The following is a 27078-nucleotide window of genomic DNA, read 5'->3' as shown; positions in this document are numbered from 1 at the left end:
CTGCTTTATGCAATATATGCATAAGATAAGCATTTTCAAGTTTGAGTGTGGCACCAAGAAGTCTCTGAAGTGGCCATTATTGTGAATTCCTTTCCAGAATCGCTAGGTCTTCGCAGTAAAGTATTGCGTAACATTGAGGAGCTGAGAACTGAAATGAAAACTGCCTGTTTGGGTATCCCTGATGAATTCCTATGTCCCATAACAAGGGAGCTTATGAGAGAGCCAGTCATTGCTGCAGGTAGGTGTGATGAAAGTGATTTATATGTTTTTATTATTTCAGTTCAGATAAAAAGACTCAGGTATTAATAATTTATCTTTATTATATAAAACTACTCAGGAAACTTTTAGTGCTCAATATTTTTATAGCATTGCCCCAAACAGCAAGGGAAACCTTTCCTCTGGTAAATACAGCAAAGTCTTGCATGCAGGCTCTTTATGGCTTTGCATAGTCCCTGTGCCCAAGAATGCCATTTTATCTACACAGTCTAGTGGAGTTGTTCAAATGGTCAACAGCTTGCTGGATACAGACATGTCACAGGGACACTGCCATTTTGTCTATTTTTGCCATCTACTTTCCAGACAAAATGGCAGCCCCAATGAGTTATCCAGAGGCTGGGTTTTAGTTTTGCATCTAAACATTTATGATGATATGCAACAAGGCGTATCTTAAAATGTTTCAGAGAATTCATTGCTGTGAAGTTTATAGTAACAAAACAATTGTAGAGCTGCATGTGAAATTGAAAAAAAGGAATAATGTGCTCAAATTTTCTAAGTGCCAGTACAAGTCCCTACAGAACACAATTGCTCTTATTTGAATGGCCATCATATAATGATATTTGGGAATAATGGGACAGAAAATAAGACATTTACTCTTCTGTTACAAAGTCTAGTTCACAAAGTTCAGCTGCATTCCCATATCCACTTGCTTTGGAGTGTTACTGAACCCAATTGGACTTGCTTCTGAGTCGACATATAGAGAATTGCACTATAGTGAGTGCATATGCTTGATTATTCTTGTGCTGCTGTAAGGTTGCGATTTGATCACTGGTAGATCTCGATATGCGGGACGCAGGTGGCGCTGTGGGTAAAACCTCAGTGCCTAGGGCTTGCCGATCGTATGGTCAGCGGTTTGAATCCCTGTGGCTGCCCACCTAGCAGTTCGAAAGCACCCCTAAGTGCAAGTAAATAAATAGGTACTGCTTTATAGCGGGAAGGTAAACGGTGTTTCCGTGTGCTGCGCTGGTGCCGGCTCGCCAGAGCAGCTTTGTCACGCTGGCCACGTGACCCGGAAGTGTCTGCGGACAGCGCTGGCTCCCGGCCTCTTAAGTGAGATGAGCGCACAACCCTAGAGTCGGACACGACTGGCCCGTACGGGCAGGGGTACCTTTACCTTTAGATCCCGATGGCTGAAAGAGGTTGTTAGTAATATACAGTGGTACCTCAAGTTACAGACGCTTCAGGTCGTAGCTACTTCTGGGGAGCAAAATTAGCTACTGTAAGTGCTTCAGAGCAGTATATTTCATGGTATCTTGCAATGTTTTATCAATTATCACTTTGCTCTCGGCTACAAACAAAGCAAAGAACAACAGTGGCAATAGTTTTGTTGCCCTCCCCCCCCCCCAAAAAAAAGTAGTTGTGGGAAATAAAGGTATAGAAGTGAAGCAGGCTGCTACTGTTTGAAAGCATAGATGTGAACTCTTCCATACATGCCTGCTTTCCCCGTTGTCACCTTTCATTTCTCACACAATGGGAAGTACTCACTGTCACAAAATGCATTAGATATTACAGTAAATGTTTGATTAATTTTTAGTGCCTCTTACTTTTTCTCACTTTGATATCAATCTTATGCTGGAAAGTGCTAAATGCAAATATTGTGATTCATTTCTTCCTCTGATTTCAAAAATGAAGAGGTAAAGGCAACCAACACACATTTTTTTATGAGTGCTCAGCGAATGTCCAAATAAAACTATGTTCATGCTTCTGGGGAAAGTGTATGCGACTTAAGCAGAAGTAAACAATGGCTTTTACAATAAAATGGCAATGCATACTTTTTCTTTTTTTTTAAAAAAAGCATTAGTATTGAATGAGGGCTATTAAAATGCAGATTGTCAATGGCAATTTACTGCCTAGTCACGTCACTGTTTCGGTGCTTCTGTTTTATACATGAAAGGCAATGGGCACAAGGGACCTTGCATAGCAGCTCTGATGATTCTTTTGACAGCTTTGTGATGAACTTTGGGAAACCAATTTTAAAGCTCATATTAAAATAAGTAATATAATAGATGTGCATAGAATCCCAGCTTTCATTCAGCAAATGTTTGGAGAAGGTTGGTGGGAGAATGTTTTTCTCTACCAACAGAAAACAGTGGATCAGTCTTATCTTTTTATTTTAATTGTAACCCCTATGAGGAGTGCAGTTGCAATCATGGTTCAGGCAACATAAACTATGGGTGTAAATGTATCTAGTTATTGATCTTATAAAATAGCATTCATATCGCTTTGCAGTATAGTGTCTCATATGCAAAATGAAAAGAAAAATCTAAATTTTACCTATACAGTGGTACCTCAGGTTAAGAACTTAATTCGTTCTGGAGGTCCGTTCTTAACCTGAAACTATTCTTTAGCTAATGGGGCCTCCCGCTGCTGCTGCCACCGCCACACAAGTTCTTAACCTGAGGTACTATTTCTGGGTTAGCGGAGTCTGTAACTTGAAGCGCCTGTAACCCGAGGTACCACTGTAGTTGAGACAATAGAAAGGGGGCAAGAATAAGGAGTGGGGTCCACTTCACAAGAATTGTGACTTGAAGTATTTGCAAAAAACATCAGAGTTGCAAAGAGCTCCAGTGCCATATTGAGTGTACATGCTGTGGTGATTTCAAGTGTGCCTCTGCCTATTGTTGGAAATACGGTGAGGGAGTTCTGTATTCATGCTTACATTGTTTACAAAAGCCATTGTTCCCTCCCAATGCTGGGAACCACAGCTTCCATCATCCCTGGTGATTGGTCATGCTGTCTGATGCTGTTCTTGGTCGATTGTGTGATCCAGTTTGATCACCCCCCCCCCACCCCAAAAAAGCTCAACAACTTTGGTCAATCCAATGGGTAGAGCACTGCCAGTGTTTTTATAGTGGTGGTAGATCACAGTCTCTTTGAAGCTGGACATCCCTGGTGTACAACAATCTGGAGGGTAGAATATTGGCAATCTCATTTACTGTATGTTCAAGCAGATAGACCCAAGTGTCGTTTTCACTGCATGAAATAGCTTCCAATGTTCATACAGTAACAACCACGGGCTCCAACTAGCCCAGGATACTCTACTGCAGAGGTGGAGAATTATCAGCCTGCAGGGCTTCCCTGTTAGCTCTTTCCCTGCAGTAATTAAGATTTGATTTTTCAAAACCTCTGTGGGTGTGAATGGAAGCTTTGTAAGGCCTGTTGCTGGGGGTTGTAGCTGGGGGAAGATCATCTCTTACCTTCCTTATGTTCTCCAATACTGCTACTAAACCCCCTTCCTGTGCAGCAATTGACTTGGAAGAAAGCCTTCCACTGAAAGCCTAATTGCTATGTGAGGATTGCAGCTTCCCTCCATATGCACTACCACCTTGCCCACAAAGATCACCCTTCTGGTACTTACACTTTTTTAAAAAAGCATCAGAACTTTTTTCAAGCTTAATTCCTGCATGAGGAGAGGCAAGAGTCTGGATGCATGTGAGGGTTGGCCCTGGCCACTGCAGGCATGCAGTCCCTGAATGGTGAGCCAAATTGTAATGCAGCCCTTGTGCTGAAAAGGGAAAAAGGATTTTATCCAGTCTTCTGCAACTGGCAGTAGCTCTCCAAGGTTTTGGGCACCAACCTTGCCCAGCTCAATTATATATCGGCCTTTTAACTTTGTATTCTGCCAAGACAATTTTTTAGAATGTCTTTAAGGTTTTTTTGTTGGTTTTTTTGTAGGGCATGCATGCATATACCCTTTTCCAGTAAAGTTTGTAATTCTCTTTTCAGATGGCTATTCCTATGAGAAGGAAGCAATGGAAAAGTGGATCACTGAAAAAAGGCATTCCAGTCCCATGACAAATCTCCCTCTTCAGAGACTTATACTTACCCCAAACAGAACTTTGAAAATGGCTATCAATCGCTGGTTGGAAACTCAGCCAAAATATAATGAAAAGCAGTCTCCCTAAACAGTATGATTGTTCTTTCAAATAAGTGGGAATCAAGCTGAAGGTAGGTGAATACAACAGCAAACATCTTTGTGCCGTGGCCTCTCACTGTACCTCTGTATAAATTCAGCCCCTTGATTTAATCTGATCAGAATTCAAATTGCTACCTAACATAAAAAACATAACTTATAGGTGCAAGTATAAATCATGTTAAGCACGATCAAGTTAAAGTTGAAATTTTATATAGTTATCTAGTAACTTCCATTGATAGTTAATGACATGCATGTGGGACATCCAAATCCACAGCATTGTGTGTCCCATTAATTTCAGTAGGAGAGCCAAGCATATATGCTGGATTATGTTCAATAATAAATATAATTTAGAAATTATGCAGCTGTAACAATTAAGTATTTCATTTTGGGGCCTAATGAGAATTATTGGAAGAAATCATTTTTTAAAATGACCTTTCATAGGCTCTTGTCTATATCATTTAAAAATATGTAAAGAACTTTGTCAACAAAAGTTTAATTTTGGAGCATGCAGCTAAGTATACTGAGCACTGTAGGGCTTAGTATAAAGGATGAAAAGGCTGAAGAGTTTGCATGCCCTGATTAGATGTGGCATGGGTACTGGTCAGCAGTGAATGGCAGGATCATTTTGGCTAGGAGCCAACATTGACATCATGCTTTCTTAATTAGCAGTTGACTATTATATTCAGTGAAGCATGGTCCAAGAACTAAATGGCAAACTTCTCAAACTAAGGCTAATTAAATAAGCACATCGTCTTCAGTGCTATTTTCTATATTTCTGATGATGCAGCCATGTGTATGCAGTAGCTACCTCAGTGAGGACTTCTGGAGAGCCAGCACTGTTGACAGTAGTATTTGGACATGTCAATAACTTTTTATGATATACCTTTGGTGCAGAGAGGTACCCATAGAATAAGGCTGTACTTATAGGTCTTCAAGATGCTGTTGTACTCCAACTCCCATGATCCTTGACCGTTAGCCATGCTGACTGTGGATGATGGAACATTTGGAGGGCCAGGTGGTTTCCTACTTTAATAAAGTTGCATTAGTGATGACTGACTGGCACAACAGCTGGAGAAGGTAGATCAGTGAAAGGGTATGTATACTACCCAACCAGAAATTATATTAATAGTCTTTTATTTCATATGGGAAAATACAGTAGCTGTGCAAAAAATAGATCTACAGAACAAGAGAATAAAATAAGATTGTACAAATACCAAGATAAACAATAAATAAGCTAGAGTAGAGAATAACAATTTTTTAAATTGCGAGTTTTTTAAAAAATCACACAAGAATGCTGTTATAATGTACCTACATACTGTACACATGGAAATCACTGTTAAAGGGCAACAGAATACTCCAAGCTTGTATAACTCCAACCTCACAGGAATGTCTTTACAAACTACCCATCTTGAAAACATCCTTGAAATTGAAAAGAAAGCTTTTCCACTGTGAAACACTGAGGAAAGTATTAGATGTCGTTCCTATAAAGTAAATGCACATGCTATACTCCTCAGACATTTGTTGAGTGTTCTGTAAAAACGCTAGCAAAGCTTGTATTCCTCTTAATCCTCCATCTTGTACTGACATAGCACCTCAAAAGGTGTTTGAATAAACTATGTAAAGTGCTGTTATATGTTGTTAACATGTCATAATTATATACTCAGTGCAATAACCAGGATGTTGGACAAAATTCATGCAAAATATCCTGTAATTTACCTCCTAAATTGCAGTAATGAAAGTCAACCTCAGTTGCACATTGGCTGCTGAATGATTTGCACAGAGGTGATAGGTTTACACCTGAATCCTTATGAAACTGGAATACTACTACTAAATCTTCCTGATAAAGAACATTCATGGACAGACTTGGATGTTCTGTAGATCCCACCACCTTGCAGGAATTAATTCATTTCAAGCAGTAAGTGATATACATGGCTGTACAAAATAATTGTATTTGCCTTTCTCAAAAGGACTCAGCTTGATTTACTGACCAGTCTAGTTAAGCAGGCAAGCCTGTTTAAATCCTCTCTTAGAAAAAACATATCCTCCTACATAAACAAATAGCTTCTTAACTCTATGGTGGCCACTCATCTCTTGATTAATAGTCCCAGGCATGCTGTGGACAGTCTTAGCGTTAAAGAAGTGGCTGGATGATCTGGTTTCTGTTATGCACCCTGTAAAATATTAGTGATTAATATCAGTAACTTATATGCTACTATGCACTAACTTTAACAACCAGGGAGATGGTTCATCACTATTATTAGTTTGTAATAAAATGGCTAGCATTATTCAGACATTAGATTCTACGAAAGATCGCTTTGGCTTTGTAGAAGTCACGTGACTCAAATGAATGTCTTTATTAAGCTGAGTGTGCTGTTTAGAGAGAACTTCCTGGTACAAATGAGCCACAGGCTTACCTATCCTGCTATCTTGTGAGCAGGCAGATGCTTGGCACTGTAGTTCCTCTAGTTCTTTAGGCTGAGTTCCGTTCTGGATACTCTCTCCTGGTATTGAAGAGCAAGCTGCAGGATTGCCATAGCTGCCTGCATGTTTGGCAGAGAACTGCTCACAGCTCAAAGTCAGTGTCGTTCCAGCACTTTTCAGGAACCCTTCTGCAGCTTGGCCATGCCAACTGCGATTTGATAGGTTCATCTGCTGCTGCTGCTGTTGCTGCTGGAACCGCACAGTTTTATCCATGATACCCATGAAGGGAGTATTCCGAGGCCTATGTTCTGCTGTTCCACTCTGACATTGACTACCTTTGCTTTCCTTGAGCCGAATATCTGGACTTTGCCCTTTTATACTCTCGCAGAAGCTGCTGCTTGAGGACAGGCTGCTTGTTGAGCTGGAAGCTACCATGCTAACAGAAAGCAGACCAGGACAGATAGGGTTTTGCTGCCTTAACTCACCAGTTCCTTGAGATTGTAATGGACCTATGTTTTCGATGTTTGCAGGAGTGTGGACAGCTAGCCTCTCATGCGTTTTGGACTTACTCATGAAGGAATGAGGCAATCCTTTATCACTATGCTGCAAGTAGGGAACCTGGACTACTGTCGGTCTTTCACTGAATACTGCTGAGCTGTTATTGCCCGTGGTGCTATTTCCTGATAGTGTACTTGTCCCATCCAAATGCTGGCTTTTATTGTAGCTTGGATTTGTGAGGTGCCTGGAGGTCACAGGGCTTGGAGGAAGATATTGAAGAGGCTGAGTCTTTGTGCTGGACTGACTAGATCCAGTTCTTGCCACAGACTGGACGGAATTCAGGTGCTGGTTGGTTTTTACTATCTGTGCTTGTTTTGTGGGCTGCATAGTTAAGCCAGGCTCTCTCAGGAATTTACTGCCTGCTCTGTTTGGAGGGGATATGGGTCTAAATTTCTGCTGGCTGCCTTCCTGAGAGTTTCTGCTGCTTGATGTATTAGCCTGGGAAAGTGGCAGCCTCTGCCCAGACGTACCAGGCTCGTCTTCATGCAAAAGTTCCTCCTCTTCTATCTCTTCCAGACTGAAGTGATCCTGAACAAGAGCTTCCCCCTCATTGTCAGAGTCATTGCTCGGTTGGGCTGGCAGAGGACACTGCTGCTTTTGTTGCTGTGTTCTCTGGAGTTGTTTGCACTCCTCTTCAACTCGAGCTAGAAGCCTCTTTATTTCTTGGTTTCCAGGGCACAACTTTATGGCTTCTCGCAAGTCACCAAGGGCTGCATGAAATTGCCTAAGAAGTTGGGGAGGAACCAAACACAATTTTTTTTTCTATAAAAGATTACCTTTGGGGGAAAGTAGTATAGATGACAAAAATGCAAAAACTGTTTTTAGCAGAACTAAACGTGGTTACTTCATGGCCCCTAGCAGCACGACTGCTCCCTTTCCTCTTTTTTAGCACACTTGCAAGCAATCTGATGCGAGGGGAAGGAATTGAATTTAAGCTGAACACCATAGACAAAGTGCTGGTCACAGTAATTGTTCCCTGTTCTGCTCTTGTGGAATGATACTTGTTTGTGGCATTTTTACCAAAAACCACCACCTTGTACAAAATTATCCTATTCCTGCCCCCCATTCTCTCCAAAATTAGTGTTTAGGTAATTGTAAAGTTACCCCTCCCCCCAACAGAGATAATAATTTAATAAATATCAATATTTGTCCTACAACTGCAAACCCTTTCCTGGTGTCCCACAAGACTGCAGTTTCTATTACCATAAATATAAACATATTGATTATGCAAATATAATAAAGAGAATATTACTATGAAATAAACTGTTGCTGCATAGCAACTGTTGGTACCTGCTGTTCCTCTTGGCTCTTGCTCTAGCATAATACGCTTCATAGGATGTGGGTTTGAGATCAAGTGCCTTGGTAGCAAACTCCTCTGCCATGCCAAAATCCTGCCGGAATAACCATAAAACAGTTTCAATTTAAAAATTACTGCAATGAAACATTACAGTGCAGAGGAACTGCCTGGCCATTTCACTTTTGCACTGGGCAAGAGTCCTCATGGTATCATCCTAATCAAATTTCTGCTAACTGCTCTTGAAATTTGTACTGCTGACATGTTTTGATGATGTGAATAAGCAATATTAATACTACACATCACTTTTTAAAAAAGTTGTCATGATAGCACACACTGACTGAAAAGCTACACAAGCACTCTTTAGCAGATCTATTCACCTAAAATTGGTATCAATTTTTCCTACAGTGTAGTCAGTCACAATGCATTAAAACTTGGACAAAAGAACTTACATTTGTTTTTCTGCGGCACCTTGAGAGGTTTAGATATAAGGAGACTCTGAGCTCATTGAAAGCTTTCATTTCTTCTCCAAAACTCTCTCGAGGAAACTTCCGTAAGGCATACTGGTACCGCTGTGCTGCCTCTTTCATCTTCCCTTTCTGCAGGGTGAAGAGCATAGAAGTGTGACAATTTGATTCTTAAATGTTGCTTTCAAATGAAAAATAAACTGACTTGTTAACAGATGCCGCTGTTGAGAAGATTAACAAATTTGAATGTTGGATTTCATGGTTTTTTTTAAAAAAGAAGAGCAACATTTTATTCAGCAATTTCCCTATGTTAGATCCGGCTCTTCTTTTGCCAATAGGACCTGCCCCTGCTGCCATAGCATATACAATGCATAACAGTTTCTTGAACTGGGGACTTGGTGTGGAATGTATATCCTGGATACTAATTGTATAATTGTTTACTAGTCAATAATAAAACCTAGTGCCTGACTCTGTGTAAGCGAAGGTTTGCCACATCACATATATGGACCATGTGGGATATAGGTAAATGTATTATTGCAGAAGACACTAACATAGTGTTCTGGACTTTTCATGAAATTTATCTCATGCCGCAGGTTTATTTCTTTACAGTTTAGACAGTGTCCTGTCTTGCACATTACTGTTAAATAGCAGTAATACACAATCCCCTAATGTGCAACTTCTCAGTAAGATAATGTCAGAAACTACTTGGAATAAAATTTAAAGGAACTGTGGAAGTTTAGTTATTTAATGTCTCTACTGAGTTCCAAGAGTTGGATCCAACAAAGTTGCCCTGTTCACACAGGAATTTCCACTTCTGCTACAGAACTCAGTGCATAATTGTTCCCAGTAAAGCTCCACAAATCAGTAGCTTTATAGACATTGAGTAAGTTAGGGGGTTCATGTGTGTATGGACAGGAACTGGTAACAAGAGCTAAACCCAAGGGATAGTATACAGTATTCCCTTTCTTATTATTATAGTCTAGAACATTATGTTCTGTGGTGTGCACCTGAACAACTGCAGATGTATCACTGCAGATACCACTACAGTGGTACCTCAGGTTAAGAACTTAATTCGTTCTGGAGGTCCGTTCTTAACCTGAAACTGTTCTTAACCTGAAGTACCACTTTAGCTAATGGGGCCTCCTGCTGCTGTGCGATTTCTGTTCTCACCCTGAAGCAAAGTTCTTAACCCGAGGTATTATTTCTGGGTTAGTGGAGTCTGTGACCTGAAGCGTATGTAACCCGAGGTACCACTGTACTTGAACAACCATTACAGTAAGCAACTCTGTACTACTTACACATGAAAGTTTGTTTTCTTTCTTTATACCCTGCCTTCTCCTACATTCAGGATGATTTACAAATACAAATTATCATTTGCCCAAGATTACAATCATAGGCACACTTACATAGGCGTAATTACCATCCCTACATTTAAGTAAGCATGCATGGAACTGTACTGCAAGAGTAGTTTGGCACCTGAACCACTGGTATCTGCCACTTACTTTGTACATCATGTTTCCTTCTTCAATTAGCTTTTGTAGTAGGATAATCAAAATATCAGGTTTCGAAGTAGCCATGGCCCATGCTGCATTTCCTGGAATTAGAAGGGTTAACATTTAATGTTATACTGGACTCTTCAAATGAAATTTAGCTGTGAACAACCAGATAGTTAATGATTTGGACTGAATTTCTCTTCTGTAACGGTGTCACTTAAATATAAATCAGTATTTATTGTGGCAGCACCTACACTTTGGAACTCCCTGCCTATTGATGCCAGGCAGGTACCTTCACTATATACTCTTTATGGTGCCTGCTAGAAATATTTTTGTTTAGACAAGCCTACCCAGAAATGTAGAAGGCTGATTTGTGTTTTTAGTTTATTGAAGATTTTAATTTAAAAAAATGTTTTAAATAGTTGCTTTTAACTATTTTACTGATCATTTTATTGTCTTATTTTTATAAACCACTGTTAGGTTTTTTTAACAATCAAGTAGTGCATAAAATTTAGAAAATAAATAAATACATATTGTTTGTTTTTTAATAGCTTGGAAGGATTTGTATATTGAAAGGTGAGCTATAAACAAGTGCAAAAGAAAAATATTCTGTCTACACTATGGCTGTTAATATTTCAACATCTCTAAGTAAGCTTAAATTACTACAATTTTAAATAAAAACCAGTTTTGCTGGAAAATGTCAATGTTTTTAGATGGGCATTTTTATTAGCACTATAAAATTAATTTATATATTATTAGGATACAATGGGACTTTTAATGTGGTGGTTTAACTGTCAGCAATTGTTTTCTTCATTCTATTTGGCCAGTACAAGTTATTTTCCACTAACCTAATTTGGCTCCTTTTCGAAGCAGTGTGACCACCACTGATGTATTTCGACATCCAATTGCTCTGTCCAATGGGCGCATCCCACTATTGTCAACATGTTCAATCACTGCACCCTTCTCTACCAAATACTGCACCTATAAATGATCAAACACAGAGAAATTACATTTAAAAATAAAAAACGTGTTTGTGGCAGTGGCTGCAACACACCAGGAACTTCTCTTGCGCAAGCTCTACTGCAATAATACACCTTTGAACTGCTCTTATTCCAGCTGATGCAGACGTTCCTAATGGATTATGTCCATTCATATACCATCAATGTTTAAAGGCTTTTAGTGCAGCTCTTGAAATAAAAACATTAAGAAAACACCACCTTCAAAGATATACATACCGTAAATTCATACAGCTCAAGTTAGTTTCTGAAATCTGGGAAATCTAGTACAGTTAACCTATAAAGGAACCTTTCAGAATAGAGGGGGGAGCTCCTGCTTGGCCCCTTGGCAGTTGTGCTGTGTGTGGCAGAGTGCCCATTTCCAGCTGTGGCCATTCCTAAATAGAAATAGTCTGGTTGCGGAGATCCAAGCTTTAATAACTTCCCACTTAGATTTTTGCAGTTAGTGCAAAATGCAACCACTTAGGTTTTAGTTTTGACATCAAAAGGCCACATACTTCCAGCTCTTAAAGATATGCACTGATAATTCCTTTGCCATCAAGCCAGATTCAAGGTTTGGTTTTCGCATATAGAGCATTAGCATTCCAGCTGTGCAACACACTTGCTGCCAAAAATAGCCCAGTGTTAATACCATACAACTTCAGGTGCCGGATGAAGACTGTTCCTATGTTAAAAGCTTTTTGGTTTTTTTAAGTCGTAATGCTGGGACTATATATTGGGAAACAGGTTCTTGGTGTGATAATTCAGTATTTCCTTAGTATGGGTCTCACATGTTTAGCATTTTTCACATTATGATTTTAATTATCCCAACAAGTGACATTCTAGTGCAATTTAAATGCAGGCCGTTGGGAATCTATTCATTAAGTTGTAAGTGAGCACATGTGAGACTACAGTGTAAATTATTGCTTATATAAGGTGCAAGGTAAGCCCAACTGATGGATCCTGTTCTACTTTGAGACAGAATCCATTTATAAGAGCTTTTAACTCTTAAACCAAAGATTTATTACATTTCAAAATATATTAATACTTATCAGTTCTGAAACATCCCTTTACATCTCACAAATCTTGTTCGAGTCATAGCAGACTAATATAATTTATTAACACTAAGCAGTGTTTTTTGTGACAGTACTCAGTGATACTGAGCAACATCCTCCCCCCCCCCCCCAATCTCCTGCCCTGAGCAGCCATTTTGTGCTGGCACTCACAGTTAAGAGTCATTTACCAAGAAAGTAAGGCAGTAGAAAAAGCCATATGCATCTATGCTAGATTTTGATAAATAATAATAATTAAAAAAATCCATGGTGAAAGATTTTATACTTTGACCAAGCATTGGATATGTTTGTTTAATATAAACTATTTAGAATCAAAAGGATCCCCCCCAGACTCTTTCTACACAGTGAAGAAGAACAGGTACCCAGCATCCAGCATTAGGTATCTCTTACATTAAAGAAGTAGTTTTTTCTTGGTGAATCATCTCCTGTGACGCTCTCAAGTGCATGAAAAGGGGAGCTAGTTTGCTTAATTAGCATTCTAGTTGGCAAGATCTCAGTGCTCTGGCTTAGTTTCAGAATGTGAAAGCTTATAGCAAGCCCAGTATTTGACTTGACTTACAATATCCGAGTCGCCATAGAAAGCTGCTAAATCCAAGGGGGTTCTTCCATTCTTGTCCGTCTGGTCTATTGTGGCATCTTTCTCAACCAAATACTGGACCACACTCTTGTGTCCTTTGAGGCAAGCCCAACTCAATGCTGTCAGGCCCTCCTTGTCCAGCAATGAAATGTCTGCACCTAAAACACAAACCAAAAATACGTTATTTTGAAGGGGGAGACTTAAAATATGCCCCACGTTAAGCCAAAAATTAAACACAGTGAAAAATTATTGAACTTTCTCTTCAATACTATTGAGATGATGTAATTTCAGCATTAACTCATAAAACTTGCAGCAAGACACTTTCAATGTTGAGCTGTCAGGCTCGCTTATCTATCTTAAAAGGCATGAAAAGCGAATAGGGCAAGTTAAAAGAAAAAATTCTTGAACAGTGTGTTTGTTACCTTTGGAGATGAGAAATTCAACAGTGCTCAGATGTCCTTCACAAGAAGCTACCATGAGTGGTGTCCTGCCTTGCTTGTCACTTAAATTTATATCAGCTCCCTTTTCCAGCAGAAGTTTTGCAATCTGAAAAAAGTGAGTATGTTCCCATCACAGTACTGTAAAATCACAACCTTAGAATAAATAATGGCAATATGTAACCTGATCCTTACAAGAGCAACTCATACTTCGACCATACTCCATACCCAAGTCCCAATAACTGCAGGAGAATGCTTGTGGAGCATAAAACACATAGCTTCTTTGTTCTTTAGATTCATCTATGTGGCTTTAACAGAGCAGCACTCAAGTCAGTACCGTATCTTTATTTGATCAACAAGACTCCTCACTGGGCCACTGTTTTCATAATCAAATGCCCTAGGGATTAATAGCTTTTTCAAAACAGTTCAAAAAAGTCTATTGCCATCTAAAGCAGAGATGGTGAACATGTGGTCTTTTAGATGCCATTGGGACTACAGTTCCTATTATCCCTATCAGCCATGCTGTCTGGGTCTTACGGGACTTGGAATCCCACAACATCTGGAGGCCTGCAGGTTAGAGAAGTGTCCTTCATTTAACAAATTAAGCTGAAACTGGCCATTTTAATCATAAAGTTTCATCCCACCTGCCAATGTCCCTGACGCACAGCACAAAAAAGGGGAGGGATCCCTCTCCTATTAGTTCTCATTACTAGAGCACCATGTTGAAGTAATAGTTCACATGCTTCCAGCTTTCCTCTCCCAGCAGCAGCAGTCAAAGCTAAAAAGAAATAAAAGGTTTTAGTTTATCAGATTTAAAGAGAAAACAAGTTTGAGAGAAAACATTAAGCTAAAAGCATTCTATGCATTCCTCCCGAGAGTTATCAGCAGTTAGTCCAACAACCAATAAATGTTTCCTCTTGTACAACCCCCCCCCCCCTTGTATTCCCAGATACTAACATTCATTAAAATGACATGGTACTGGATACTCAAAATTTTCCTACAGCTCAAGAATGGCAAGACGTCCTTTTAAGAATGTAAGAATAGCTCTCTTGAATCAGACCAAAGGACCATCGAGCATCCTTTTTTTGCCACCGCCCAGGGCCACATGCCAGAGCAATGAATGCAAATTTTATCCTTGTGCAGTAGGCTACTTTGTGCATACACAAACCCACCCACTCCCTCTCTATTATCCACCTAGGCAAACAAGAAGCAAGATCAGTTCAAGGATGCATTCCAGCCAGACAAACCCTTGAGAGCACGAAGCAGGGTCACTGGGAGTCTCAAGAGCCAGGAAGAGAGTCCCAGAAGACTACATCTGACCCCTGGGCCTGAGGTTCCCAATCCCTGGGAAAGTCTGCAATATGCAAAAATCCCCCTAACTGCAACCTGTAATGCTAGTTACAGCAATGGTTGAGAATTTCTTCTCTACTCTCACAACTGTTAAAAAAATAATGTAGGTTACAATCCGTCATGGATGCTTTAGTTTAGATTTTTGCACTGCAGGGTGTTGAACTAGATGGCCCTTGGGGTCATTTCCAACTCTACAATTCTATGATTCTACAATTCTAATCTCTTCGTTTCACTGTAACCCTGGCAGCAAAGGCAGTCATCTGTTGGTCCACAGGAAATAAGATTTTTGTTTAATGGCAACTGACACACAAGGTAGCACTATTAATTTAAGGATTAGGTTGAGCATGTAGACCCAAACAAGCTGACAGTTTTGTTTTTGTTTTTAAACAGATTTTTTATAACTGCTGGGAATATAACACGAAGGTTATAGCTGTGTTATAAAAACAAAAAACACCCCTGTGCCTTATCTCACTATCACCCACAGCTCCTGGAGTCACTTAAGATACAAAAAGCCAGTGTGTCTCAAGTATACCATATTCGGAAATAAGCAGGACTGAAGAATAGCCTGCAGTGGGCTTAAACAAACAAGATCCTCAGGAAAGCTATGTTAAGGAATGCTGACCATTCCGAAAAGGCCCATCTCTGATATGTCTAATGTACCCAACAATAGCTTGCCCCCGCTTCTAACTTTTAAAAGCAAAGGGGGGAAACACTAAATGAACAGCAAAACTACTAATGGAACATGGAAAATATGAGGCCGGCCTACTACCCTATAGGAAAACTAATATGATCTTTGGCAGATCTTCGGTCTATTGTCAAAGATGTTGAGGAAAGTGCTAACTGGGGAAGAGAAATTTTGGAAAACGGGGCAAACAATGGTTGGAAATGTGTAACAATGTAAGGTGGCCAATACATTTTGCTGTGTACAAGGTGATACTTCTAATGTGATTCTGTGCCATAGGCACTTTGTCTTTTGTACATTGACATCTGTGTGAAGGATTTCTGTAAATCCAAAACACACAGTTTAGGAATATAGAAAACTGCCTTCTACGGACTCCTAGCTCCATATTGTCTGCACTGACTGACAGGGACTCTCTGGTTTTCAGAAAGGAGTCTTCCCCGGGGATTGAATATGGAATGTTTTTGCATGCAAAGCATCTGCTGCACCACTAAATGGCAGTCCCTTTCCAATCCTGGTCTATGATTAAAAATGTAAAGGGGGAGGGGAAACAGAGAGCTGCCTTCTGAAAAATCTGTCCCCAGATTGCAAGGCACAAATCTGAATTTATCAAATTTTCAGGACTTGTAGACCATTTTTGACAATGTGACAATTCATCCTAAGCAGCTCTGCTTAACTATAGGCATTGTGATCTCAGTGCAACCCTCAGCTAGCAATCTCTGCACTCAAAATGCCACTGTTGGGAGGGAAAGCGTTCTGTCCAAACTGCCAGAAGGAAATGGCAGCTCAAATGTGTAGCTAGGCATGAACAATCCACAGAACAAGGGGACTACTAGCAAGTAGTACAAGAGGGGAAAACAGGAATATGCCAACAAGAACAACCAGAGAATGTAGACGGGTGCAGAGATAGAATAAGGCAAGAGCGCAACAAAAGGAGAAAATGCAAAGGAGTCTACTCTGTATTAATGCATCAGAGACAAAGGGTGGCATCTAATGTTGCACAAAGGGTCGTCTTTGCTTGTCACTTCTCCCTCCTCTTCCCAATGCAGCTCATTGTAACCTCTTGTATGCTTTGGCCAGAAGGGTAAACTGTCACAGAAGGGGAGGGATAACACAGAAGCCTCCGAAAATGGCTTTATTTCTGCCTCCAAGAAAGAGGAGCATAAAGATACCCCACTTGGTGGTGTCCTTGTGTCCCCTGAGAAACCCCCTTCTGATGAGTACCAAAAGTTATCTCTCTCATACACACATACCTGTTTCTCCCCACAGTGTGTCTGTTTCATTGATGTCAATTTTAGGCTCCTTTTCAATCTGCATCAGAAAATGAATCACCTACAAAGAGGAGGAAAATATCAATCAGCTACCATTTTAAAAAAGAAACCCATCAAGGAAGAACAAACAATTACATAATTATGGACTTGATTTACCTTAGCACTCTGTTGGTGATGCACAATGCATTCGTAAACACAGTAAGTTTCAGCTAAGAAATTTATGGTATGTCAAACTGTATGCATTTAAGGTAACAGCACAAGTTGGCATAGGAGAGACACTTTGTTATGTACAAGTCAGTTTCTCTTCAATGATCTAACAAGGAAATATCCAGGTCCCATGGAATGGCAAACTATAACTAAATGCTTGTATATTTGCACATCTTCTGAATGCATCAATACTACTAGACTATTTTGGATACAAATTAATTTTCTGTCTCACTCAAGACAAGAGATGAAATGAGTAAGAATGTGTTTCTGTCAGTTTCATTTTTTTTGTCGCAAATTATTTTAACAAGCCGTTACAAGACCCAAATGTGGTTGGGTAAATCAAGGAAAGTACAAGCAAACAAAGGAAGGCAATTCATATGAATCTTCTCAGAATTGTTTCTTTAACTACGCCCAGTAAACATTTCTAATGTTTCAACTGAAGCTAAGGAACATGAATGCATACTTCTTCCATACTCCATTTCTATGAAGAAAAACAGAGGCAATGTTTAAAATGTTGAATTGTAAAAAGGGGGGAATATTCCATTTATACAGGAATCCCAATCTGCCTTCATACAGTGCAGAATTTAACTCCCCCCCCCCCCAAAAAAAAAAAACTGCTTCAAAAATGGCAGTAAAACATAATGGAGGCTAATGTTTGCATGCCAGGATTAATTGCATAAACAATAAATACATTAAGAGAGCTGCTGCAGTCTTGTGAGGCAGATGGAAAACAGTACAAATGTGGTTTCAAGGAATAAACCATCTTCTTGTATTCTATTATGGCCATATAATCCTTTATAGCCACATTGTGGAGACAGAAATCCTACTAGCATTTTTCATCTTAAACAGAGCTGCACTTGGCACAAGTACAGAGTATGCTAAAGCTTACAGTATCATCTTGTCTCAAGTACATGGAACGCAAAACACCACCAAGCAAGTTGGGACCATTCAACTCCTAACCCCTTACAAGTAATCTTTTTAGTAGCAACAAAGGAAAGAGAGATTGGGAAGCGGTGTTTTTCTCAAGAAAAAATGGTGCCGGAACTCATGATGAAATTGTTACAGTTAATTCGCTGGGTGACTTGGTGCAGCCCTGAACAGATGGCGGTTTGACAACAGCCGTGATCACCGCCTGCAGAGGTGCTAAAAACTACAGCAAGCTGTCTCCCCAGCTGGTTTGGGGGTCGCCACTGGTTCTGGTGCAGGTCAAATAAATGTGCCCCCGCCTCCCTCGTTCTCTTAAGATTCAGGCGGATGGCATGGGCAGCTCAGAAGGGCCCTCACTCAAACATGCGCACGTGCAACGGTAGAGGCCTGGTTGGAAAGCTTAAAGCCCGTTGCCACTACATGAAAGATGGATTGAAGAAAAGGAATTATGAACTGGCCCCACCCTGTATCATGGCCAGATCGGAGAAAAGTGTAGACTTGCACACACTTCCGTTTTGACTTGAAATTTTCATTTTGGGCTTCTCAGAAGTATGTGAAGGCTATAAGTGGGCAGTGTGAGTGCCAGCCCGCAATGGCACCCACCTCTGAGGTGTTGGTACTGAACTCCAGCGCTCTCCAGCTTAAAAAACCCCAGCACTGTTGGAAAGTATATGGCAAGTGCCACATAATTTGTGTATTATAGTGTAAGGGGGTAGCTATTTTGTCTGATTTCCCAATAAAAGTGACATTTTCCTGAGTGGCATGATACAGCTATTCCCAGCTCTTTGGGAAAAATACATGATGTCTCATTTGTTTGAAAAGTACTGCCTGGTGGCAGTGAAATTTGATCTTTATTCATTTACTCGCCTCATGTTAAATGGGCTTGTAATAGCCTGACAGACTTTGTTATTTATTAATTAAATTTCTATATTGCTCTTCATCTGACAGGGCGGTTTACAATATAAAAACACAAAAATACACACTATAATAACAAATAAAAGCAGTATCACCACCACACAGTTTAAAAGGCCATCACTTAAAATGTAGACCTTTTTAATATCCCCTGAGGAATAGCAGTGTAGAAACCATTGAATTATTCTAAACACTTTCGAGAAGAGAGGTGGAGCAAGCTACCTGACAATGTCCCATGCTTGAAGATGCTGTCAGAGCCTGCTGAAGTGCCTGTCGCTTTGTCAGTGAATTCTGCTGGGAAGTGCTCCAATCCATGTTCAGCAGATATTCAAGAATATCAGAATGGCCCCTTAGGGCACTATGAACCAAAGCACACTGTCCCTTTTTATCCAAGTGATTGATCTAAAAGGGGAAGTGCAGGGAGAGAAAAAGAGTATCATTCATGATAAGCAGGCTCATTGCACATGCTTTTTACAAAGTACCAAATTGGCAGATTACTATATATAATTTGGTGATACTTAGTGTGATTCTGCATAACTATGTATTACCTAAAATCAAAGCAGTTTCTGGTTGGTTTGTTTTTTAACTAAACCTAGGTAAGGTATTTTAGTTCTGTGTTCTAGAGTATTAAAGCATAGGGCACAAGGAAATTTCATGTTTAACTGATGCAGGACATGCTTCAGTGTCTGAGCTGCATCCTCACAGAGAAAGGAGATAGCCTTTATTTGGATCCCTCTGTACAGCTCTATAGCACACAAATGCTCCATACTGAGTCTGTTGTCAAGCTTACCTTTGCTCCTTTCTTGCAGAGTAGTGAAACTATATGCATGTGGCCTGCAGCTGCTGCACAGCAAAGTGGGGTCATCCCATTCTCAGACGCACCATCAATGGTGGCACCAAATTCGAGCAGAAGGAGGACCACTTCTTCATGATCAAGATGAGATTGAACACACAATATTGGAGCGTTGTTGAGAACTTCTGTCCTGTAGTTTACATTTGCACCACCCAAAATCAGCAGACGACTCACCTACAGGGATTTAAAAGAAAGGAAATATAATTCACCTTCTTGTTTAGAGACTGAAACAGGATCAGTTTGCATCTCCATTATGTAACAAGATTGTATGGATGTTGTTAGATTGTTTCTCAATTTACATAGAAAAACCTGTTTGCTCCATTCTAAATTATGAATACTTGCTCTCTACAGAGAATACATGTGGCTATTCACACATTAAAGAGAGACTTAAAAACTAATCATTTGCATCTCCCCTTGCTGATACCAACAGTCTTCTTTAAATCACCCTTAACCAATGTTTTGGGATTTTCTTAGAGACAGTGGCAAAGACTGACTGTTGAATTTTCAAAGTTTGGGGACTTTAACTTTGGTCAGTTTAACAGCACCATGAATTGACATGCGCTTTATAAATCGCTTTGAGATTCCTTCGGGTAGAGATAAAGCAGGATATCAAATCCAAACTCTTCTTCTTATGAATGCTATTGGCTAGTTTTTCAGTCCTTACATTCAATGGCTATAAAGCACTTTTGGCTAATCTTGATTGGACAAGTTTTCAAAAGCAGAGAAAGAACACAGGAGATTCAAAGAGAGTGAGCGTTTCCCCATTTGAACACATTATTGCCACTGTCAAGCCACCTGCTTTTCCTTTCTTCCTTGTTCTGGAACTGACATGCTGTTGTCCTTAGAGGAAAGTTAGTTCCTGATGCCAGCATATAAAACCCCACTTGCCTACAGCCTGTAACAGTGTGGAACTGCTTTCTCTTAAGTTTAGAACTACCACAGTGAAAAAAGTGAAGTATAGCTGATACTTCGTTTTCTTACCTTTACATTGGGTGTATAAAGATTTCTCAAGGATGCAAGAGCTGCTGACAAACCATCAGTGCTATAGCCAATCCACAAGGCTTGAAGGTGGCTGGAAGAAATTCCAGTCTTTTTGCTGAGCCCCTAGAAGATACAACAAATAGAGATGAAAAAAGAGGAAGTGAACAGATTTTCAAAATAATATTACTATTTGCACACTGAAAATTGTGATAGCTTTTTTCTTTGAAAATTAAAATCCTCAGACCTTTGCTTGCATAGAAATACTTTAGCTGTGTATTTACATCTGCCCAAGATTTGAAATGTCCCTTACAAACTTCCTGCAGCAGCTCAAAAATACTAGGAAAGTGTGCAGCCTTCCTCCATACATAGTTCTACCTACTGGGCAATGAACATTTTGAGAATGGCTAGGTATTAAACTCTAAATACAGTGTCATGTGACAGGAGATTAGTTCTGGGTTACTTAAAAAGCTTTAAAACAAGATATTAATGACTGCTGTGAAAATAACATTTATGCACATTGTGAACGTTTTCCAAAGCAAAGTTTAACTTTCCATTTTCTAAAATTTCTGGATGGGGAGAAAAACAAGAGGACATAATGATATTATGGCACAAAGATATAACAAAAAGAGACAAACTGAACACATACCAGAAGGCAAAATAAATTATAGGTTTTACCTTGAATATATGTGCTTTCAGAATGTGATGCCCCAGCTCCATTGTTTGCTGACGGTTAAGCTTTCCTTCCTGCCTTGAGAACATGAATGCCAGGAGTGCATGTCCATTCCTAATCAAAGAAGCAGAAAGATAGGGGGAGAGGATTTTAAACTGTACTAATCAATGTTATGTCACCTGGTTGTCCTCTGAATACCTAATGTGACAGATTTCATTCTCCTGCCCCAAAATCTAAATATCAAAATATGTTGAACTTGTTGGGTGCCTGCCGATGGGGGTGGGCGCCAGCCAGGTGAGTGGGAGGCAGGGGGCAACGCCCCCTGCTGGAGGCGGAGCTCGGCTCCCACCCACAACCACTCCCCTCTCTTCCAGGAGGAGAGTCTTTCTCAGACATGACCAATCCTTTTTGTGGAAAAGTGTGTGCTGTTCCTATTATGTTTAAATCAAACCAAGTCATGAGAAATGTAAACTAGTGTCTGGTAAGTTCAACCAAGGTCACAGACACAGCGTATCTGGTTTTCATTATAATGGAGTACGGTGATTTATATGGTAAGAGTGCAAGATTTTGCAAAACCATGGTGACACTTCCATACGTTATTCTGAAACATTGGGCAAATAATGGGTGCTTCTTTTTCTGTACAGCAGTCTTCCCATTTCTTTTTAAGTCAATAATGAACGCATCACCCTCACAAACAAATACAGTGGTACCTCAGGTTAAGAACTTAATTCGTTCTGGAGGTCCGTTCTTAACCTGAAACTGTTCTTAACCTGAGGTACCACTTTAGTTAATGGGGCCTCCCAATGCCGCTCTGCAATTTCTGTTCTCATCCTGAAGCAAAGTTCTTAACCCGAGGTACTATTTCTGAGTTAGCAGAGTCTGTAACCTGAAGCACTGAAGTAGCACTGTATAAAATAATTATCTTATGTTATCACGGTAACAGAAAAAAAGGTCAGCTTCTAATGCTTTTTAATGCACAGTAGTACCTTGGGTTACAGACGCTTCAGTGCACGTTATAATACTTTGTACACTAAAGAGCACTGGAGAAATTATTAATACTAAAAATTATGTGATATAATTGTAGGTAGCCAAAATAAATCTACCCAGCACAACTATTATGTATCTTTGGTTCTTTCAACAGGGATATTCTTACGTGAGTTGAACCTTACCGCAACATTGAAGAGCTTTTTATTATTTATCGCTTTCTACAAAATTTTTTTAAAGGCTCAAAGCGTTTTACAAATCCATAAAATACACAGTTGCTTACAGATATTTAAAAACATATGCATTAAAAATGCAATAAAACCATTTTTATTTTTTGGTAAAAGTGTGTGTGATGTTGAATCCAACCCAGTAAATTAAAGGATGTACATGTATCTTGGTGGCTTACAGGCATAGAATGAAAACATCTAAAATAGTTTTAAATACAGTACAAAAAAACCTGTTGACATGTGTAAAAACAATACAAAATGAACTAAGTGCGATGGCACTCAATGAAGAACAACCACATAAAAAGCCTGTTAACGATGGTTTTCCATTGACCAATAACCTCCTCCCCAAGCCACATTACAAATTGCTCTTGAAACCAGCCTGTGTTTCAAAAGTTGCTCAAGTGTGTTGTGTCAGTCAGACTACAAAAGTCCAAAGACCCACTCAGTGCATCAAATCAGTCAAATTATTCTCTAGCTGACTGGTTTTCCATTAGTGGTCCCCGCTAACACTGGATCTCATTCTTCCCATACTCCACTGGTTTTAACCAGCTCCTGCATGCAGTTGACATCTTGGTCTAGCAAAATAGCCAAGCACTACAGCAGATGAAAGCATGTTTCCAGCAGCCAACATATTCCTCTCCCTTGATTAAATTTTGAACTGGTTCTAATTTTAGAATGTCAAACTGCACGATTCCATAAGCCTCAGATGCTGAATCGCTTTTTAAATTATATGAATGTCAGTGTAAATAGCAATAATCCCATTACAGGACCACTCCCATTTCTACTTATAGGATTCACAAATGATTAGTGGGGCAGGATAAAAGACACAAGTTACTGTTGAACAAACAATCTGAAATTTAAGAACATAATAGATTCCCTATGGGTTCCACCTACCACGTTATCATGTCTCTAACAGTGCCCATAATCTCTATAAGCCTGAGAAGGATTTGTTGTCAAATAGGGAGGAATAAGAATGTAAAGAGTTTCCAGGGCTGGATAGTTAATTCATAAGGTTGCGCCTGCAGAATTATAAAGAAGCTTCATAGCAGATAAATAAAAAGTCACATTCCTCCATAGTGTACTCTCCTACCAAAGTAATGAAATGCTTAGCCCAAATGTTACTGAAAGTAGTAAATTCCGCTTTTTAGATATGCAGTCTCATTTCTGATTTTATTGTAAAACTTATGCTTCAGTGCTAAACAAAATGAAAAACCTTGGCTCTAACAGCATTTTCCCCTTAGCAGTGCCATCTTCCTCATGTAGCACAATAAAAGAAACAAAAACCATCAGCAATTATTAGCACCCACAATATAATATATACAGCTTCTATTTACCTTGGTTCACACAAGAAGTCCGTGTTTTCACCCTCTGCTCTCCAGACCAGCCACTCCCTGAAGGATGGATGGCAGAACATTCGTGTTTTGTCTCGCCTTTTTATCAAAAAGCCTGAAAGGGACTCCATCCTCTGATGGAACTCTTCCCAGTCCTGTTCACCGTATATCTGGCCAGCATTGATGGCCTGGAAAATCTGGTCATCTGTCATTGGGTGAAGTGACGCCAGAGCCACATTTAGCACTGGCAGGGCCCTTTCAAATGATGAGTTCGTCATGAACTTCATGTTGCACTGAAGCAGATAGAGCTCAGAGAGCGAGACCGGAACTACCTTGTAGCTTGCACTTTTGATCACTAGGTGACCCTTCTGAAAGAGATCCAGGGTCAATTTCAAGTAGAGATAGGATCCCATGCTCCTCATGATCAGATGGTTGCTCACTTTCCCAATTATAGCTGCATCAGCTTTTCCATTCAGAGATATATTGTTTACAATGTCCTGGCTGGCACCGATCCTGTACTGAATGTACGCATTCAAATCAGCCTGTATTTCTTTATTTTCATGGAAATCATCCAGGGAGATTGTAAAGAAAGGATATGAGCTGATTATTTCCTGTATTATAACAGAAGAGAGAGAGAGAAGCACTTTACAGTACACATGCCATAGGTGTACGGATGAAATCTGAGTTTGCAGGAACATCACATTAAAGGTGGATCAAGCTGGACTAAGCGCCAGCATGAATGAAACCTTGGTATAGATAGGTATTTACCGAATGAACAACGTAACTATTTGGTCTAAGGTAGTAAAACTGCTTCTGGAGAGTTTTGTTTCAGATTATAACCAGGGGTGAGGGGTGGAATTGCACAGCTGAATGCTGTGTGTGTGTGTGTGTGTGTGTGTGTGTGTGTGTGTGTAGAACAAATCCCCTCTACATACAAAATTAGTACACTAGGAGGGAGAAAGCTAGCCTAGAACTTTCCTCCCTGACATCTGGTTTTCTATGTGCAGATAATATTTGTAATATGCAACGTTCAACCATACAGTCCCCTACCTGTGCTCTGAAGTAATAGACTTTCACTTAGAAGGACTTCATGGTCATTACTGAATTCGTCCAGACACGGCAAAACATTTTCTAACATGTTGGTCAAGTGTCCGGCCACCCACAGATTAAAAAAGAGAGGGGCAGGACAAACAGGGAAATAGCAGCAGAGCCCTTTTGTTATTCACACAAGTAAATAAGTCTGACCTGGCGGCTTTTATAGGGGACAGAGAGCATAAGATGAACTGCTCTGGATACTCTCTGTTTTGTTCCCTCCTTTTGCCAGAGCTGGGAAGTAGTGTAGAGACTGAAATGCTGCCTCCAGTCTGGACCTGATGGATCTTGACACCAAGTTGTGTTGGCTGACAGTGGTTTAAAAGAGTTTGCTGTTGCGGCTGTGCGCTTTTACACCACACATATAGTAGAGCTGCTGCAGGTCTTCAGAGGAGCCTGAGATTATTACTAGTTACCTGCCCTCCCCCAACAAAAATGTTTTATTCAGGTTAGTACCCCTGCACCTGTCTAAGCCACAGCACATTTTCCAGACTATTCTTTCCAATTAAAATTAAAGCATAAACAACTCCTTGAGACTCTTTCTCCTCAATGCAGCATTATTTCAGAACAACGTTTGAAGCTATACGTTTTCAAAACATTACCTGGAAGTTCGTTCTTACAGTCACAATCAGTTTTAGCCAGGGAGGAAATTTAGAAATAATATTTGTGATGAATGAAGAAACCGTGTCCCCATAATCAGGTTTATGAAATTCAGCCTCATTTAGGCCATCTATCAAAATGATATATTCCTCTTCTGGAATTTTCTGTTCTGAAAGGCAAGATGTTGAAATACCAATGAAGTATACATCACATGCACACACAGCCCCACTTTCAATTTATAAAGTGGTTTACAGGAATTGAATAGATAAACATAACCTTTCACTTTGTAATTTGCTTTGGATAACTTTTTGTGAAAATATGACTAAATGCAATATTGCTAATAATAGTATTAATAATGACCCCTGTATTATCCTAATAAAAATAAGGATAATAATGAAGACTAACAACAAAAGCAGGAAAGTGGTGAACAATCTGATCGTGTAAAAAAATTTGCAGCGGGAAGGTTTCCAGACCCATAATTGCTACCAAATGTCTAGTTTCACCTAATAAGTATTCTGAAATGCATGGATAGCAACTGCAGTTCATTATTTCTAAATAGATGCTACACTGCTGAAGTCACAGCTTGTGTGGAGCTGTTTATGTTGTTACTGAGCAAACAACATTTGCCATCACAGCTTCCATTAAAAGTTCCATTTTTGCAAATGGATTCACATTGCTTCATGAATAATTAATATATCGTATTATAGAACGCACTACAGATGACTTGTAAGTATATCAGTAAATGTGTACAATTATAACCTAATAATTTTTATTTTATTTTTTAAAAAATAGAGCAGTGCATTATTTATTTAAGGAAACTACTTCAATATCTTAGCTTTTTCTAAGTGTGCTTTTCATCATACATATAACACTAGTTGGATTAACACTAGTTTGCAATATTTTATTTTCTTGGATGGCTCTGATACCTTATTTTAAAACAAAACGGCAAAACACACCCTGGTCTGCAAGCTAACTTCTGCTAGGCACATCTAAAACACAAACCTTGTCTTGTAATTGAAGTCACTGTAGAGAAATTTTATTTTTGACCTACCTTTCCTAAGATTTGCAAGTGGTTCCAGCACTCCTCTTCTGAATGCTGCTACTGGATCTTGAACGCAGGACCTAAGGCTAAGCATACTTTGTAGATGTGGTTCCCTTATCAAAAGTTCTCTGTATGCTGTTAACTGATGGGACCGGCAAAGAAGAGCAGCAATACTATGCACAAATTCTGGGACAAGGCATGTATAAGTGTTGTCAGCTTGACAGTAGTGATAGGCAACAACCTTTTTCAAAAAGAAAAAAGAAAGAAATGTTTAGTATTTATAGTAGTTACATGAGTAAAAATAATGGGATCTATTGAATCATTGTAGATTTAGAGCAGATATGGGTAACATCTGTGTGGCATAGTGGTTAGAGTGTTGGACTAGAACCTAGGAGACCAGGGTTCAAATTCCCACTTCTCCATGAAGATCATTGGGTGACCTTGG

At 39.6% G+C, this 27078-nt stretch overlaps 2 protein-coding genes and 1 long non-coding RNA gene across 11 annotated transcripts in view; 1 reads left to right on the top strand and 2 right to left on the bottom strand.

The window, feature by feature from the left end:
- WDSUB1 (WD repeat, sterile alpha motif and U-box domain containing 1) overlaps positions 1 to 19780 on the top strand; it is a 44808-nt gene extending 25028 nt beyond the window's left edge. For 4 of the 7 annotated variants that reach the window (XM_081872633.1, XM_081872628.1, XM_081872627.1 and 1 more), the window contains 2 exons: positions 98 to 238; positions 4003 to 4249. In XM_081872633.1, the coding sequence (XP_081728759.1) occupies positions 98 to 238; positions 4003 to 4181 (320 nt within the window). In that variant the 3' untranslated portion in view covers positions 4182 to 4249. Of the gene's footprint in view, positions 1 to 97; positions 239 to 4002; positions 4250 to 14705; positions 14961 to 16805; positions 16925 to 19662 lie in introns of those variants that run through there. The other 3 variants (XM_081872632.1, XM_081872629.1, XM_081872630.1) reach the window with 3 other exon arrangements.
- Positions 5310 to 27078, bottom strand: part of TANC1 (tetratricopeptide repeat, ankyrin repeat and coiled-coil containing 1) — a 138566-nt gene continuing 116797 nt past the window's right edge. For all 3 annotated transcript variants that reach the window (XM_081870454.1, XM_081870453.1, XM_081870455.1), the window contains 16 exons: positions 26643 to 26874; positions 25594 to 25760; positions 23903 to 24510; positions 21363 to 21471; positions 20688 to 20810; positions 19644 to 19880; positions 19076 to 19255; positions 16790 to 16868; positions 14152 to 14285; positions 13493 to 13616; positions 13053 to 13228; positions 11274 to 11406; positions 10435 to 10526; positions 8918 to 9064; positions 8462 to 8562; positions 5310 to 7895 (listed from right to left, as the gene is read on the bottom strand). In XM_081870454.1, the coding sequence (XP_081726580.1) occupies positions 6479 to 7895; positions 8462 to 8562; positions 8918 to 9064; positions 10435 to 10526; positions 11274 to 11406; positions 13053 to 13228; positions 13493 to 13616; positions 14152 to 14285; positions 16790 to 16868; positions 19076 to 19255; positions 19644 to 19880; positions 20688 to 20810; positions 21363 to 21471; positions 23903 to 24510; positions 25594 to 25760; positions 26643 to 26874 (4059 nt within the window). In that variant the 3' untranslated portion in view covers positions 5310 to 6478. The remainder of the gene's footprint in view (positions 7896 to 8461; positions 8563 to 8917; positions 9065 to 10434; positions 10527 to 11273; positions 11407 to 13052; positions 13229 to 13492; positions 13617 to 14151; positions 14286 to 16789; positions 16869 to 19075; positions 19256 to 19643; positions 19881 to 20687; positions 20811 to 21362; positions 21472 to 23902; positions 24511 to 25593; positions 25761 to 26642; positions 26875 to 27078) is intronic.
- LOC309348811 lies at positions 9207 to 10423 on the bottom strand. The gene is made up of 2 exons (XR_014159558.1): positions 10217 to 10423; positions 9207 to 10158 (listed from the first exon to the last, which is right to left on the bottom strand). It is a non-coding gene; the product is annotated as an uncharacterized lncRNA (long non-coding RNA).

The sequence above is a fragment of the Podarcis erhardii genome (assembly GCF_964252035.2).
Source record: "Podarcis erhardii genome assembly, chromosome: 1".
Classification (NCBI taxonomy): Eukaryota; Metazoa; Chordata; class Lepidosauria; order Squamata; family Lacertidae; genus Podarcis; species Podarcis erhardii.
This window is presented reverse-complemented; position numbering and strand designations above follow the sequence as displayed.